The 16,577-nt window shown below is 45.8% G+C and overlaps 3 protein-coding genes across 3 annotated transcripts; 2 read left to right on the plus strand and 1 right to left on the minus strand.

The window, feature by feature from the left end:
- The first annotated feature begins 398 nt into the window (after positions 1 to 398).
- On the plus strand, positions 399 to 2,461 carry F5147DRAFT_837394 (uncharacterized protein). The gene is made up of 3 exons (XM_041444065.1): positions 399 to 660; positions 726 to 1,376; positions 1,433 to 2,461. Exons 1-3 carry the CDS (start codon positions 523 to 525, stop codon positions 2,240 to 2,242), a joined length of 1,599 nt encoding a protein of 532 aa, XP_041292302.1. The 5' UTR covers positions 399 to 522; the 3' UTR covers positions 2,243 to 2,461.
- Positions 2,462 to 4,298: 1,837 nt separating this feature from the next.
- On the plus strand, positions 4,299 to 7,366 carry F5147DRAFT_697586 (Metallo-dependent phosphatase-like protein; the record flags this gene model as incomplete). The annotated part of the gene is made up of 17 exons (XM_041437511.1): positions 4,299 to 4,553; positions 4,617 to 4,675; positions 4,753 to 4,874; positions 4,936 to 4,985; positions 5,049 to 5,084; positions 5,362 to 5,465; positions 5,518 to 5,545; positions 5,599 to 5,698; positions 5,757 to 5,803; positions 5,855 to 5,880; positions 5,933 to 5,995; positions 6,048 to 6,132; positions 6,234 to 6,327; positions 6,390 to 6,526; positions 6,579 to 6,627; positions 6,683 to 7,042; positions 7,095 to 7,366. Exons 1-17 carry the CDS (start codon positions 4,303 to 4,305, stop codon positions 7,362 to 7,364), a joined length of 1,881 nt encoding a protein of 626 aa, XP_041292303.1. The 5' UTR covers positions 4,299 to 4,302.
- A 5,703-nt stretch (positions 7,367 to 13,069) lies between these two features.
- F5147DRAFT_207273 (uncharacterized protein) lies at positions 13,070 to 15,269 on the minus strand. The gene is made up of 13 exons (XM_041428587.1): positions 14,936 to 15,269; positions 14,839 to 14,871; positions 14,763 to 14,782; positions 14,696 to 14,710; positions 14,604 to 14,642; positions 14,520 to 14,548; positions 14,448 to 14,461; positions 14,357 to 14,392; positions 14,125 to 14,184; positions 13,932 to 14,066; positions 13,644 to 13,875; positions 13,528 to 13,585; positions 13,070 to 13,448 (listed from the first exon to the last, which is right to left on the minus strand). The coding sequence occupies exons 1-13, from the start codon at positions 15,006 to 15,008 to the stop codon at positions 13,269 to 13,271; spliced, it is 924 nt and encodes a 307-aa protein (XP_041292304.1). The 5' UTR covers positions 15,009 to 15,269; the 3' UTR covers positions 13,070 to 13,268.
- Positions 15,270 to 16,577: the final 1,308 nt, after the last annotated feature.

Here is a 16,577-nt window from a genome sequence, read left to right on the forward strand (position 1 = left end):
AAACTTCATCGCAAATCAGATAGTCAAAAGGCATCGGATATACATCATGTCGAGTTTCTGACATACTATTATAAAGATAGAGTGGTAATAGTTTCTCGTAGTCAGACTGAACTTGACAGTTGTTCCTCCGAGTCGATTTAATTTCGAGGGCAGTGCTGCAGTGCGGACGTTCAACGTGATCAGAATGCGCGAAATTGTGCTGATCTGAGTGAGGTCTCTGCAGACTCAGAAGGCTGGTCGCAGCTGCAGACTCCGTCACGGTCATCGGGAAGGTCGATCGAAAAAGGTTCCGTCATAGAAAATAACCGTTGCCTTTTTCAGATCGAAACGTTTACTTCCCACAGTGTAAACCTCCTTTACCATCCCATATGGGTAAGTTACCATGTATGATACCCTACGCAACGAGTCATTCGGTTCACCTCAATTTATGTAACTCTTTTTTGCAAGCTCCCGTCGTGCTCTAGTGGTCAGTCACTCAAGTATCTTCCTTACATCTGGTGTATAACTTCCCACTCATATCCAATGCTCGAGTCTCGTTGCCATGTCGGAAGAGTAGGCTACGAAACGAAGCCCAAAACAGGGTTCCTATCTCTCGCTGAAGAACTGATGTTTTACATTCTCAGGTATCTTTCTTATCGAGATATTCTTCGTTGTACATCTGTGAGTCACAATTGTGTTGATGTGATTCTCATTCTAGATGAATTTCGATGATAATGCTCTTGCAGGTATGCAAGGCCCTTCGCCAGGCATACATGTCCTCCTCCGAGCTTCAGTACACCATCGAACTCATTGGCCAACGGTTAATTCCTGTCCCCAACACGAACTACACACCTATTGGCAACCGTCTGAAGACCTTGAAGGACAGGTCCCACGCATGGTTCAAGTTTGATATGTACTCTTTCGTGTCTCGTGGGCATTTTTCCTCGTGGGATGAAACTGATGACCTGGCTGCGATAATTCCAATACTACCAAAGCCCTCACAAAGAACAATCGAGCGCTGCTGGTCTCTAGAAACATTGCGTTTGGAGCCCCACTCAGTCACCCTGGATGTGTTGATCGACCTAGCACAAAACCTGATCGCTGTCGCATATTGTGTTACTTCCGAGGATAATCCTCTTGAATCAGATGAGGCGGTCTTTATTGACCTTAGAGCCCTGGATGGTGATGATGTTCACCCTCAAGCTGCTCAACGGACACTATTTCTATGGGAGGAGTTCGAATCTGAATCTGATCTCATTAAAACAACGTATGCGAAGCTCAAGTGTTGTGGGAGGCATATCGCTTTGCAGCGTTCCTTGGCTATTACAAACGATGATGGAAAGAATTACGAGTGGGATATGCAGATTTGGGATTGGCAAAACTCAGCGACACGGAGGGTGAGGTTTGATCTGAAATAGTTCAAAGACTTCACGATTACTAATCTTGAATTCAGATCGTCACCGGCGGCGCAACACCCCACCCATCTGAAAACCAGATTGATTTTTGTTTCCTCGGAAATGATAGGTTGCTCATTGTGGCTGACGATCTGGAGGTCTTTTCAATGGAAGATCTCAAGATGTCACGACGTATGGCACGTTTCAAATTGCCCCTCCCGTTGCAGTGCATACAATGCCACCCTCCCATGGACAATATTGAACAGATGCAAACCCAACCTCAAACGGTGAGGTACACCCCAGACCCTAAACATCAATTACTATGCCTTACTGGGTCCTATGGTACTGCCTCTCTGGTCTTCATCATCTCCACGAGGATTTTCTTCGACCTTGACGAAGTTGCAGAAACAATAACAATACCATGGATACATTGGGGTCCTTCAAATACTCGTGTTTTCCGGTATCCATATCAAGGCAAAGTCCACGTTAGTGGAAATCGAGTTTTGCAGGCTTTCACAATCAGCGGGCCAGACACGCGTCCTGGGGAGTACGGAGTACGTCTGATGGACTTCAGCCCAATAGCTGGGACAAACAGACAGGGTCTTGGGCGTGTGGTGAAAGAGTCATCTACAATAGAAATGAGTTCTGTCATGGATGACACCGTCAAAGAGGAGAACTTGACGATTACAACATCCTTGCCTTACGTCGAGGTCGTATCGAAAAGGAAGTTCAGTGTTCGCGAGTTACTGGACACATGGCTTGACAAGGATAGAATTTATTTGCTCAATGCAAATTGGAAACATGTTGCGGCAGGTTCTACTTCGTATCCGACATGGGAGTCTAACAGGCTTGAGGTCATCGATGTCTAGAGAACTCGTCCGTCACCAAGTAGTTGTATATCAGCTTAGCACAATGGCACCAGTTACTTACGAAGATAGATCATATCCTACTTCTGGCGCAAGTACTAAGCACATCATTGATCACATCTTGTGAAACTGGTGTCACGTTCTGCTCTCTAGTCTATGTATATATCCATATCTTACCTAGTCTCAATATTCCCCCCAGTGATGGTGTTGCATATAGGACACATTATTTTGTTGATGTGTTTGTCTAACACGCATAGGGTGTGAAGGATCCCATTTGATTCCTTGAACAAAACTACCATACTACAGACTACGGTGTCCGCTTAGCCTAAAGGTCCGGTTCGAGCCTTTCGATGTCATTTCTCTAAAATACAACATCAGCATTGCCTCAGCCTCCGATATCTCACAATAGTACATCCGAAAATTACGTCTTCTGGCTCCCTGCACCTCGTTTCCTATATAAACACGTTCATGTTGACGCAGAGGGCATAGAAGTTGAGCTGAAATTTGCGGAGGAGCCATCAAGAATTCTCGCGGACTAAGGGCATGACTATCTCCAAGGTTCGTGTCGAATTTGGTGGTTCCTTAGATCCAGAGGAGCGCTTCAAAATCATCCACAAGTGTGAGCGGAGAGGTATAAACTCCACGATCTGGATGTCTTTTGATGAAATGTACGTGGAGACTAGCAGTTGTAGTCGTGACCAACACTTTGAAAGGAGATTCAACTGGTCTGTTCGAACGAGGCGTAATGTTGTAGCTACCTGCTCTCAGACGCTCAACTTTTGGTCTCTACCATAAGCCAGCCTCACGTCGAGTCATTGCCTCCATCTTCTCTCTTTTTTGAACAATCTGGAAAGGATCGAGACAGGCACCATCTATGCTTTGTCCGAGTTACAGACGTTTTGGGTGGAGATGTTAAATCCCTCCATGAGCTCACTCGGAAAGAAACATCTTGCACTGTCTTTGCGCATATGCACGCACTTGAGATAATGTATACGGATGTCAAGCAGGATAACATCATGTTTGATATAGGCTTACTCACATAGGCTAATATTGCAGTCTTCATCGAAGGGGACCAAGCTTGATGCCATCCTCCATTTCGAGTCGTTGTCCAGACCGTCGTCTCTCAGTCCCTCTCTAACCTCGCTCAAGGCCATGATGTGCAACTCCATCGTTGCAGATTTTCGGGAACGGTGAACAACGATGTGACTTTCAGGACATGTAGCAGGACTCACACCTGGCATCTAATAGCGCGACTAAATGTTTACACAACCGACGAGATCTTCACTTGTGCTCTAAATCAATGACCGTGGAATAAGTCGACATTTGGACGTTTGGATGCACTGTCTCCAATTTTCAAGTTTTCTAGGCGTGATCATCGACATCAGATATCTACGAGTTCGATGATCCGTACCTTGGAAGACGGTGGGCCAAGCAACGAGACGGTGAGCCGAGCAACGAGATAGCGTGCCAGAACACGAGGAGATTGAATTTGTTCATTAAGGCACCGCGGGCGCGAGCAAGAGGGGGGATCACGTTGTTCCATTGAGTGATGTAGTAGATTCGGATAATTTTTCTCGGATGGATACTTTGTACCGTAATCTGCGAAGCAAGTCTAGTCAAGCTAAGTGTTCGTGATAGATAGTATCTCGAGACTGGGAGGGACTAAAGGAATCATCCTGTTCATCCGGCAACCTTCAAGAGACCGAACCGAATTATATAATAACACATCCGGCATCAGTAGTTCGTTTATCGTTTAAACACTGCGTCCAATAACTCGTATGAATATGGTACCCGAGTAACGTTTCCCTGCATGTGGGATTTGGTTTGTCAAATTTCTGTGGACGAGTGGACTTTGAACATCGAACTCCATCATCATGGCACTTCAGCTCCTGCCGGAGTACATTATCCATTTGACACCCATGATGCACACCAGCTGTTCGAAGGTTAGGCAATGATTGGGGCGGCGCCAATCAAAAAGGATGTTCAATCCGAGGTCGGTTCCGAGAACGTTGAGGTATAAAGGCAGTGATATTTTGAGCTTGACCTAAGCAGGGGTCTTCGGTATGATTTCCAAGTTAACTCCCGCTATTCTCCTGGGTCTTGCACTCCGTAGCACTGCTTGCGCGGACGATCACTTGCACGCTCGCGACAGCCATGCTCATGAACATTTGGAAAGGCGTGAGTACCCGCAGGTTCCACTCACACCTCCATACCGTCCTCTTGTCTGGGGAGACTTGAACGTAATCCACACCACCGATACCCATGGTTGGCTACTCGGGCACCAGAAGTCGTCCTGGGCTGAACCATACTACAGGTTGGTGTTCACAGCGCAACTACCTCGAGCCACCGTCACTCACCCACCTCGTATGAATTCTAGTGGGGATCTCGGAGACTTTGCTAGCTTTGTGACCCACATGAAGCAAATCGCCCTCGTTCGTCCATCAATCTGAACTCGTGCACTTATCATGTATAATTCCTATCGCAGCATAAGGATGTCGACCTTCTTTTGATAGACTCAGGTGATCTACATGACGGTATGTGCAATTACTCATTGTCTGAAACACAATCCAACTCACGTTTCCCAGGAACCGGTCTTTCTGATGGATATCCTCCCGGTGATGTCGACGCACACGAGGTCCGTTCTATTCATGGGTGATATATCATTAATGCTGACATGTCGGATGCACCATTCATAGTCAAACAAGTTCATTGAGCGCCTCCCCTACGATCTCATGACCATCGGAAAGTGGGTGTTGAATTTGTAGTCCGAGTCATCTCCTAATTCGTCTCCTCAATCTCCCTTTTATAGCCACGAATTGTATGGTTATGCGGATACGTATGATATGTGCGTTATAACCATTTTGAACGAATCTTTAACTGACAAAATTTGCTTTCTTCCTTCTTTTGTCATGTTTTTGATGATTTGGCGCAACTTGTTATTTCTGCCATATCTTTGCTGACCTGTTGACACATTTATGATGCATCTGTTCTATTCCCCTTTGGTATGCTCACACTACTGACTGTCTGTATTACTCCTCAATACTTGTTCTATGGACGAATTTCCCACGAACATCTTCGCAAATTCGGAAACGGCTTACCAAAATGCCATGAATGCTCTGCAGGTATACCAACTTTGTCCCCCACCTCGCTGGGCGGTACTTGACCTCTAACGTCAACATCACCGTTTTTAATTCAGACGGCGAGCCTGAGAGTGTCCCAGTAGGCAGTAAGTTCGGATTCAAAGTGATTGTTGCTACTGCCAACGTTTATTCCTGCAGACCGTTACACCAAGTTCACAACACGGAAGTAAGTGAACATGTTAAATTTGAGGAGGGACTCTTATTTATTCGACACGGCAGAGGCCGTCGTATCACTTCTCTTGGAGTCATATTCAATTTTACTGGGAACGATGTGAACACGACTGTGCAAGCTGTCGGTGATATGGTCAAGGAGCAGTGGGTACGTTATTCAATGCGTTTGAGTGATTGAAACATGGCATCCTAATTTCTGTTTTTAGTTCGTTGAGGCCATTGCAGAAGAGCCTGACGCGTTTGTGCTTATCGGGTAGGCAAATTCCTTGTTGCCGAAGGAAATATTTCATTAATGCGACTGCAGACACATGCCTGTTTCCAATGATAACTGTATGCCATTGAAATGTTTGTCAAACGATAATCCAACAAAATGTTCATCCAGGGCCTACCGTTGTCAACGCTCTACGGGCTGTGCATCCTCTAACACCCATACTAATATTTGGAGGTGGAGGCCACCATCTTGATTGTTCCGAATCACATGCTCATTGTGGATCTAGGACATACCCACATCCGTGATTGTCGACAGGACGATGGTCGTTCCATGGCTATTGAAAGCGGACGCTACATGGAAACGATTGGTGTGTAACTGCAAAGATGAGTAAGGAATATTGTCTGACATGATCTTTTAGGCTGGATGAGTAAGATGTTATAAAAAATACTGTACCTCAGATACCTAACACCAGAAAATTAGGCGCAGACCTCGATGCTGCCAAGGGCAACAGTGATAACGTTACTTTCACAAGGAGATATCTTGACCAGAACCGCGTGACCTACGAGGTATTTTACCGAACTTTCGGCTTTCCACCGCTAGTCTAATATTGCCCATGACTCCTACTTAGTACCACACTCAAACCTCAAACCGAACATTTGACACCGACCACGGACGATCGATCACCCGTGGCCTGGAGGAGCTTGCGGCCCGCTTTAACTTGTCCCACCTGTACGGAACAGCTCAGCAAGATTATACCTTGTTTCAGTGGGTGCCCATTATGTAGTATTATCGTTCAAGCTCAACCATTGTGCCCTAGTAACCCTTATCCTTCCAACGGGTCTCTTGTATCTTTCTTCATCGAAAATGTAAGTGCCAAGTTTATAGTGAAGTGAATTGTGCAGGTATCGACGCGCTCATTAGGCTGTCCCATACGCACTCGCCATTAACAATACTCGCGCTTCCATTCCAAATATCATGATTATCGATTCATGGGCTCTACGCTTCGACCTCTTAAAGGGATCGTTCACCAAGAACGATCAACTAACAATCATGCCGTATCAGGATTCGTTCTTATACATTGCCAATGTTACATCTGGGATCGCAAACCAACTGCTCCCCGCTATGAACAAACCGATGGGGATACAACAGAAACGAGATGAAACCCAAGCTGTATTTTCCAGCCATAAAATCGATGATACTCCGGATAGTGCCCGGTTGGAGGAGATAGACGACCGTCCTGGAGTGGGCGGACAAGCATCATTTGGTTATGTCACGAGAGATGTAAGAGTTCCATGCCGCGCTTGTTCTATGCTCATAGCACTTGTTTGTTTAGTCATGCCCCGACGCTGATAATGCAGACGATACACTGCACACCCCGTTGCCCTACTACCCGGTTCCATCCTACTCTGGCTCAAACCCGCCAAACGTGACGGCCGACACACCTATTGATGTTGTCTTCCTGAGCTTCCTTGGAAAGGAGATTATCGGCATCCTCAACGGCTTACAGAAGGATAAGACTTACACGATGGCTGATGTTTCATCGTATAGTCCAACGCTGGCTGGCGATATACTGGGCCTGTATGCTCAGGGCATGTGGAACTGATGGTATGGTCTGTAGTTATACTGCGCTGTACTATATACATAGTTTGCTTTCTTACTCAACCATTCTAAATCGACAGTTACATTCTAGTGAATGAGAGGTGTACTTCGCACAATTGGCATGGTCAGTCACGAAATCATCGTCCAGGCCTACCGATCCTGAAGGTCAATTTCAACGACATTCGCGAATTCCAGGATGGTGCTGTGCTCATGCATGTCGGCATATACTTACCTACCATCAAAGCATGAAATGTGGGTGGTAGTATTGGCCATGATCGGCACCGGCCTCGACTGACTTGACTGAGATGGCCATGGAAATAGTCGGTCATGCATCACAATGTTAGGCGTTTTAAATTTGAGTTCTTCTATTGCCCGTGAAGTCTACAACAGTGTTACTTATCCTAGTCTCCCTTAGCCGGAGTCCTTCAAGTTTAGCTAGAGTATTGATTGTTGGGCGTAGGAAAGACTCGGACGGACAATTCATATCCCGTGATGCAGTGGGAGCACGATACCCCTCGCAATCAAATACGCAGGTAACACCTAGTAACACACAATTACTTACTTAGTGTCTGTCTGATAATGATCATTCACGCAATTGCCACTTAGGCAAATATAAACCAGCTAATTGTGCGAACTTTGAGTACCACTAATGACTTTGTAATGACTAGTGCGATATTGTAGTTGTTATTCGCACGGTCTGCACCTGCCAGTATCCCCAGAAATACATCCCGCTCTTTCAATGTCGAACCAAGGCCTGCCACCTGATGAAATCGCAGAGCTGCTCGACTCTTATTCACAGCATATGTACATTCGCTGTGAGCGTCCCATCCCATTTCGATTGTTTTTCGGCAAGCAAAACCACACAGAACCGCCTTTGTATAATCTGTTAGCGTGCAAGGGCTCTAACGCTACAATAATTCTCGAGTCTCGAGTCTCGAATCTTGATCATCAGTCGGAATTCCGAGGTGTCGGTATTATCTCGGGCGTCATTATAGTAGCTGGTTCATGCGAAATACAAACAACGTTCCAATCCACATTTCCACTCAGGCTACCCTACGAAAGCGCGACTCAACAGAAGGGCATCAACTGCATGATGATTAAGTGGGGAATGTTTTTATTGGAATAAATATTGATGGTGTGCATTGGCAGTCGTATGTTTCGGTGAGTGATTCCCTCGACTTCTTCAAATCTCTAGATTTCTGATGGTGTGCCAACAGAATATCATCGCCTTCAGCCATTGTGCATCCGAGCCATCATTTCTCTCATTTTCTCTCTCAATACTCCCTCGATATAGGGGTGGTGATGTATCTTCATCATACATCAATCACGGAATCTCAACCAGGAGGAAGTTTGGTAAAACCTGATACCTATTATCACCGCACCGACTCCACGGACCTACGATACAAATCAAATATTCTAGGCTGACCATTTCTGGTATCCAGATCATATGATGGCCCGATTTCTGAGGCGGAGAGCGAGAGCGTGCGCATGAAGCGACAGATGACCTAAGGATGATATGAGACAATGAAGCAGGGTGGTATCGGCACACAGGGTAAGATGCGAATTTGTTTTTATTGTGTCAATCTCCACTATTTTTGATGGCCGACTTTCTGGTCTGGCGTCATGCTGACGCAAATGTGCATTTATTGAGTGACCTTGAATGACTCGGAGGTGTGATGCTCCCCGGGCCTGTGCTGGCGAGGCAATGTCAGGTTTTCCGAAACGGTCGCACCATCATGGTCAGCATGTGCCAAAGAAATAAAATAGTATTTACATAATTTCATTGATGGACTGATGCACGTGTGGCAAAAACATCTCGAGAATGGAATGAAAACCAAGGCGACAAGATCACGAACAGTTCTTGATGTTGTTCGATCTTTTGCGGAGTTCAAGCGTTTCGCTCATTCAGATTCCTCATGCAAACATATCCACTTCGACCAATCAAAGCAGGAACGGTCATCATCCCCCGATCTCGTTTCGCTCTAGCGCTGATCTACGCACCGGATGGTGGTATAATTAGCACGAATGCCATCGTCTTACGTCCACCAAGTTCGCCTCTCACCCACACCTATTCTCTACCAATATGACCGTAGTCTCCAATGATCCCATTTGGTGGTCGGCCATCAATGCATATCGTTTGAGCAGCTATTTTGTAGGTTCGTGGAGAGTGGTCGGATGTTGAAGTTGACACAATCTAACATTGGCTTTTGTTTCCCAGTCGCCGCCTTTGTTGTAGTGATGCATGATTGGGGTGAGCATGATAACATTAAAAGACTGCTGACGTCTTACGAATATTTTCAGCACTTACATTCGGACAAGAGGTATGTCGATGGTATGACCGGAGCAACCATCTCGCTGAGAATGGCTTTATAGGTGGAATTGATCTGGGTGAGTAGAGTCTGGTGTAAGAGGAACACACATAAAAATAAACTTGATTCCAGAGACAACGATGGTCCGCAATGACAGTTATGTATCTCAGTGTATGTAGCTTGTTTGTCGCGGTTGCTATGTTGTACTGACTTGAAAGTATCCTATAGGCGCGTTACCTTGGAATGTTATATGCTGTGTACGTTCGGAAGGCTACACAATCGGTGTTGTGCTAATCGTCCGTCTCTCATAACCAGTCTGGCCATTCTGGGTATGTCCCTTTAGTACATTCGCTGACTTTACTTCTTCTGACCAACGGCATTCAGTGTGTGTTCCGACCATCTCGCTGACAGATACAGTGAGTTTTCTATACAGGTGCCTATTAATATTCTCCTCCAATTAACTGTGGCGCCTTGTAGCAGTGGGTGTGGTTCTTTACTAACTTATTGGTTTACTAATGACTGCCATGCTATACTGCCACAGATGTGAGTCTGTTTGGAGTGTGTGCTACCCGAGGCCAATCCCTGACTGGATTCGTCAGGCTATATTATGTTCACTATATGGAATTGGATAGGTGTTGTGGTATTTGCGCTGCTGTGGGGTGAGCTTTGCACTTGCGATACCTCAGTGAAATTGACTTGACTGAAACATGACGCAAGTCATCATCATCACTCGGCTGCATGCCATGTATCAAGGATCCAGAAAGGTCCTGATATTTCTCATTGTCACCTTCCTGGCTATCAACACTTTCGATGCAGTGGCCTCCATAATTGCAACGATGCATGCTTCAGGGGGTGCGTTTAATTGTGAATGAAAATAACCGTGCATGAGACTCATTGATACCAGAGGAACACATTCTCTCCGGCACTTATCAGTGCCAGATTAGTAACTATACGGGAGATCTCATACTTATAACTTCCATTGCTTGGATACTCGGAACTGTGTGGGAGGTCATCGCACTATGTCTCGCAATCTGGATTGTGGTAAAACACTTCCGTGAATTGCGACAACATTCGACAGGAGGGATTATGGAGGACTGTTTCACGGTGTTGATAAAATCTCACGTGCTTTACTTTGCGAGGTAAGCTCATATTGTGATTATTATTCCTTTTTCCAACTGACATGTCGGACGTGATAGCTTTGTTGCTGTTTCTTGCTTTGAGATGATTGTTAATTTCTCTCCAACATTATCAATGGTATGTCAATCTTTCACTTCCCTATGCACGCTACCAATTTATCGTTTATATAGGCCATTTCCCTGGACGCTCAGATTCTTTATGGGTTCCTTCAGATTTCGCAGGTCGTGCAGATGTTTGTATTGGGACCGCGCCTGATCCTTGGTATTCGGGAATACCACGCCAAGCTCGTGGCCGATTCTGACGTAGCAACTGGTATGACCTCAATCGCTTTCCAGGAGCGCGTGCATATATCGACTGGCAGTGGTGTGTGATACTCAGTGGAGTTAACAGTTGTCTGGTGCCCTCCAAAGAGCAGGGAAATTTGCTTTTATTTACTTAAAAGTATCGATCGAAGTTATTTGGTGTTCCAAAGTAGATTTCAAGGAGACAAAGTTTTCGTCGTATTGTTTAGTCAAGTGATTTGATATACTTACGTGCTGATAATATTTAAATCGATGAATATCTCTACCGGCACTAGCTGCCCACGCACACTTGTACCAACCACTGGTCCTTCCTTTCTGTGTGATGACAATTGTCCATATGATTGCTTGGGCAGTGTGCGTGAGGACAGCCGAGTGACAGCGCACTGCTTCAGTTCCTCAGCAATTCGTACCAGATTCATCTTCTTGCCTCATTTAATGTCCTACGGACTGCTACCTTGTTTTCTTAGCTGACTCACGCCAACTGGCCTACAGATGATGATCTATTCAAGGTGATCACAAAGTGTGCGGCGGTCGAAACACGTTCATGCATGCGTAGCTTAATGATGCGAGGCATACTTGATGAGTCTTGAGGAGGCTGAAGTTGGTTAACGCTTATGGAGGAGCTTGCCTCTCTTCTTGGTTCGTCAAGGTAGAAATACGGATATGATTATAGATGTGTTTAGGATTGTTGCTGAAACACTACTTGGGGGTACAAGTACTGTATTAAATATTTGTGATATGAAGGCCACGGTTCCTCACCTAAGACCTAGCGCCTCTGTGGAGTCGGGGTAATTTGAAAGAATCTAGGCTGCTAACGTCTGTGAATAGCACACGAAACATAAAACAACTTGTTGACGTGGTTAAAAACGGTGAAAGCTACGGACTCAGGAATGGACAAGCAGGCACCAGCACTATTGATGGTGCAGGAGTCGAGCATCTGCTGCTTGAGGTCAGGCTGCGGACATGATAGCGAGTCGAGCTTAATCTTTCGATGCAGGCAGTATGTGGCCATTGAAAATGTCGTCGAATTTGGGACGTGCGTGCAAGAAGTGGTGATACTAAGGGCATTAATTTAAGAAGTGGATACTCGAAGACACTTGAAGTGCGCTGTATTTTGTTATGAGAATAGATGTAGACGAGAATTCAGGCACGCACAAGTGATAAAACGTTTCAAACAAAGTCACAGAGCCGCTCTGAGGAGAAAAGTCGGAGCGTGACTAGCACGAACAAGCCACCAGGTTGGTGGGCGCTATAGGTAGGTTTTGAAAGTAATAGAAGTGGTTGCGGAGGACTGAGTAGGTAATGTTGGTAAGTGTCGAGGCTGAAAATTACCAGTCGAGGACGGATACGTGGAAGCTCGCGTTTTTCCAGGCATTTATGAATAACCCAGAGTTTTCCGTTGGTGCCGACAGCGACACGGTGAGACGCGACCACCCTTTTGTCGTGGAGTATAATTAGTATTTGTGTGGGACAATTAGTTGGTGAGTGTAGGTTACGGTTGTTGATGTGTGCCAGCGAGTGTTCTACACGGTAGCAGCATATTCAGACAAATATTCACAGCTCACCGAAGGTCGGCTTGAGGCGTCCCTCGGATGTGAGGATGTAGTGGATCGAGGCGGCATCGCGACAGAGGGCATTGGCGAAGAAGTGGTGTTCCTGCATCAGGAAAAGCCCCGGGCAATTTCCATCGGTTGCTATCTTTAGATAACCAGGTACACGCCAGGTAGAAGTTTGGTACTACCCATATACATATCCTACAAGGCGGCCAAAGGTGCCGGTGAGTCACGAGTTGTCATCGGGGATGAGAAGCAAGAGCGACTCGGAATTGGAACTTGCACCCTAACGTTCCGGCGACATCACCTATATGCATATCTCGCTCCTCCACTTTCCCTTTCAGTACACTCCTTTCCTTCGTTAGTACAGTAGGGATATCCAGAATATTGGTTCAAATAATTGTTAATGTCAGGACCTTATAATAACAAATAATTCGAATACATAATATGAAGAGAATACTGCCCAAGCCTGTCTCCTTGAAATCTACTTCATGACACCAAATAACTACTTGAGCACCGCAACAAGATTTGGAATAGAGACCAAAAACCAAATTTCCCGTGCTCTCTGCAAGCACATGACAACTGTCCGCGTCAACTTCACTGAGCATTACACACTACTGCTAGTCGATATATGCACACGCTCTTGGAAAACGATTGAGATCATGCCGGTTGCTGCGTCGGAGTCAGCCACGAGTTTAGCGTTAAATTCTCGAACGCCAAGGATCAGTCGTGGTCCCAGCACAAACATCTGTGCGACTTCCAAAATCTGAAGTAAGCCACTAAAAGTCTGAGTTCCTAGGGAAATCTGGTCCTATAGGAATGATGAATCGTGGTCGCATGCAGAAGTAAGTGAAGGATTGACATACCGCTGAGGATATTGGAGAGAAATCAAGAATGAGGTTAAGGCAAGAAACAGCAACAAAGCTACCACGTCCGACCCTTCAGTGGAAAAGAAGGAACAATAATCACAATACGAGCTTACCTCGCAAAGTAAACCACGTGAGTTTTCATCAACACCGTGAAACAGTCCCCGATAATCCCTCCTGCCGAATGTCGTCGCAGTTCACGGAAGTGTTTTACCGCAATCCAAACTGCGAGAGACAGTGCGAGGGCCTCCCACGCAATGGAGACCATCCAAGAAATGTAATTCAGAAATGGAACATCTTCCCCATAGTTGATCAAGCACTGATGAGTGCCGGAGAGAATGAGTTCCTCTGGTATTCATCAGTGAGCCCCATGCACGTTATTTTTCATTCACAATTAAGCGTACCCCCTGAAACATGTAGGTTTTCCAGTACACCTGCCACTACATCGAAAATGTTGACAACCAGGAGGGTGACAATGAGAAGTGTCAGGATCTTTCTGGATCCTTGATACATGGCATACAACCGAGTGACGCTGATGACTTGCAGCATGTTTCAGTCAAGTCAATATCACTGAGGTCTCGCAAGTGCCAAGCTCACCCCACAGCATTGCAAATACCAGGACAGTCATCCAACTCCATAGGTTGTACACAGTCAAGCCTGAGGGATCCATTCAGTGACTAGCACTAGCACGCACTCCAAACAGACTCACATCTGTGGAAGTATTGTGTGACCGTCATTAGAGAACTAAGAAGTTAGGAAAGAACTACACCCACTCCTACAGGGCACCACGGTTAATTGTAGAGATACAGCAGGCATCTATGCAGAAGACTCACTGTATCTGTCAGCGAGATGGTGGGAATATAATCTGTATGCCGCTGGTCAGACGAAGCGAAGACAACGAATGTACTAAGGAGACATACACAGGATGCCCAGGCTGATTATGAAAGATATACAATTAGCGCGACATCAATTATTTAGCCTTCCGAACATACGCAGCATATAAGATTCCAAGGTAGCGCACCTAGGATACTTTCAAGTCAGCACAACATGACAACCGTGACAGGCAAACTACATACACTGAGATACAGGACTGTCATTAGGGACCAGCGTTGCTTCTGTAATTAGGTGTATTTTCATGGTTGTCCCTCTGACGTGAGACTCCACTCACCCAGACCAATTCGACCTATAAAAGCATTCTTAGAGGGAAGGCTGCTCCGGTCATAGGATCGACATACCTCTTGTCCGAATGTAAGTGCTGAAAATACTTCAAGTTGTGGGATATCAGCAGTCTTTTAATATCATCATGCTCACCCCAATCATAGGTCAGTCCAACAAATGCCGCAACTGCGAAACCGCCATCAAGGTTAGATTGAGCTTTAACCGTGACATCCAACTACTCTCCACGAACCTGAAAAATAGCTGGAAAAACGATATGCATTGATGATCGGCCACCAAGTGGGATCATTGAGGACTATGGTCATATTGGGAGAGAATGGATGTGGATGAGAGGCGGACTTGGTAGACGTATGACAATAACATTCACGCCATATATACGTATACCACTATCCAGTGCTTTCTAGCTAACCGAAATGGGATCGAGGTATTGTGCACTCCACATAGACGTTGCAGTTGCGTGGGCTCCGCTTCCAGGCAATTCGCTAACGTCCTCTTCCTCGGTCATCGGGCTGTGGTAGGCTATGCGATAAGGATGATTAATGAGTGGCAAGTGCAGAATCTTTAATTTTGCAACGTGGGTGTGAAAGTTGACGATCACTTGATCAATAATTGACTCGGTCACCCGGTGCCATGGCTCCTTATATAGAAAACCATTAAGCTTTGTTCCAGCTCGGGTGAGTTTAGGTGGTGCAACTACAGAGGTTGCTAGCTATACCTAGATTGTTAACTCTTTGTAGGCAGACAAGTACAAGGTACAAGAGCTTGTTAACATAAGACAACGCGAAGAAAGCATTGGTACGAGCATAGGCTACACACCTATTACTCGTGCACTAGCAAAGTGCTCAGGTTGTTAGGAAACAATACTGAGGCCTGAGGTGTTGACATGGGCCCGGGGCACGACAATGTGATCGATAACGCATATTAACGCTTCTATTAGTAAGAGCTAATTACGGGAGGAGCGAGAAGTCAAAAAGTGAATGGAACGTATCGCATCAAAGGTGATCATAGCCCAGGCTGGTGATACGTAAATCGGACTTTGAAATCTTTTCTTTTCTTACCATCAGAGGGTGGGGCGACGCAAGTACATAAGTACAAAAGGAGAACTGCGGCGAGGAAGCAGTGTTTGGCTGAACGTGCGTTGTGACGTTGTGGCTTCTATTCCAATGAGTCTAAAAGTTTTCCGTTGGTGCCGACAGCGACGCGGTGAGACGCGACCACCCTTTTATCGTGGGGTATACTAATTATTTGTGTGCACTGTGGGACAATTAGTTGGTGAGTGTAGGTTACGCTTTTGATGTGCGCCGGCGTGCCAGCCTGGAGATCGTCCATGGTGTGGTATGTACTAGTGTTGCCGCAGTTCCGGCTTATGTCCGGCTTTAGCCGTAGTTATAGCCGTAGTTAGCCGAGCCATGTACCTAGTTATAGCTTATGTAATTCAGGGCCTGGTCTGGTCCATGGAGCCACATTTTCAGTCTTTAAGTCAGCTCGAGCTGGTTTGAGCCAGACTTCTATCTATCTATCTAGGACGGAATATTGGTCTAGCGCCATGCACGCTTGATGTCTGAATCTGAGCACTTTCAGGATCTATGGTCTAGCTTGAGCACCCGAAACACTGTTTGCAACAGAGAATGGAGAGGCAAAGACAACGGAGAATGTAGTGTACAGGCCCATCTCTTATGGTAGAAAATGATATTGTATGAGGGAAACAACACAAAAAATGTGAGAAGGATATATGAGGCAGAACAAGGCGTAAAGCTTAAATAGCACTTGTGGATTCTGTCATGTTATGGGGATAAGGGAGTCCAGCGGAAAGTGAATTGATACAGTGTCCAAATAAGAACTCTGAGGCAAAGTCACACATAAAGAGAGGGCTG

The sequence above is a fragment of the Suillus discolor genome (genome assembly GCF_016758755.1).
Source record: "Suillus discolor strain FC423 chromosome Unknown F5147scaffold_31, whole genome shotgun sequence".
Classification (NCBI taxonomy): Eukaryota; Fungi; Basidiomycota; class Agaricomycetes; order Boletales; family Suillaceae; genus Suillus; species Suillus discolor.

Bases quoted from the DNA above. Each gene is read 5' to 3' on its own strand.
- F5147DRAFT_837394 (XM_041444065.1), top strand. From the start codon at position 523: ATGCTCGAGTCTCGTTGCCATGTCGGAAGAGTAGGCTACGAAACGAAG. The intron at 661-725 runs GTGAGTCACAAT...ATGCTCTTGCAG, and splicing joins ATATTCTTCGTTGTACATCT to GTATGCAAGGCCCTTCGCCA. The intron at 1,377-1,432 runs GTGAGGTTTGAT...TCTTGAATTCAG, and splicing joins AAAACTCAGCGACACGGAGG to ATCGTCACCGGCGGCGCAAC.
- F5147DRAFT_207273 (XM_041428587.1), bottom strand. From the start codon at position 15,008: ATGACCATAGTCCTCAATGATCCCACTTGGTGGCCGATCATCAATGCA. The intron at 14,185-14,356 runs GTCTTCTGCATA...TGGATCCCTCAG, and splicing joins CTCGCTGACAGATACAGTGA to GCTTGACTGTGTACAACCTA. The intron at 13,876-13,931 runs GTACGCTTAATT...GATGAATACCAG, and splicing joins AAACCTACATGTTTCAGGGG to AGGAACTCATTCTCTCCGGC.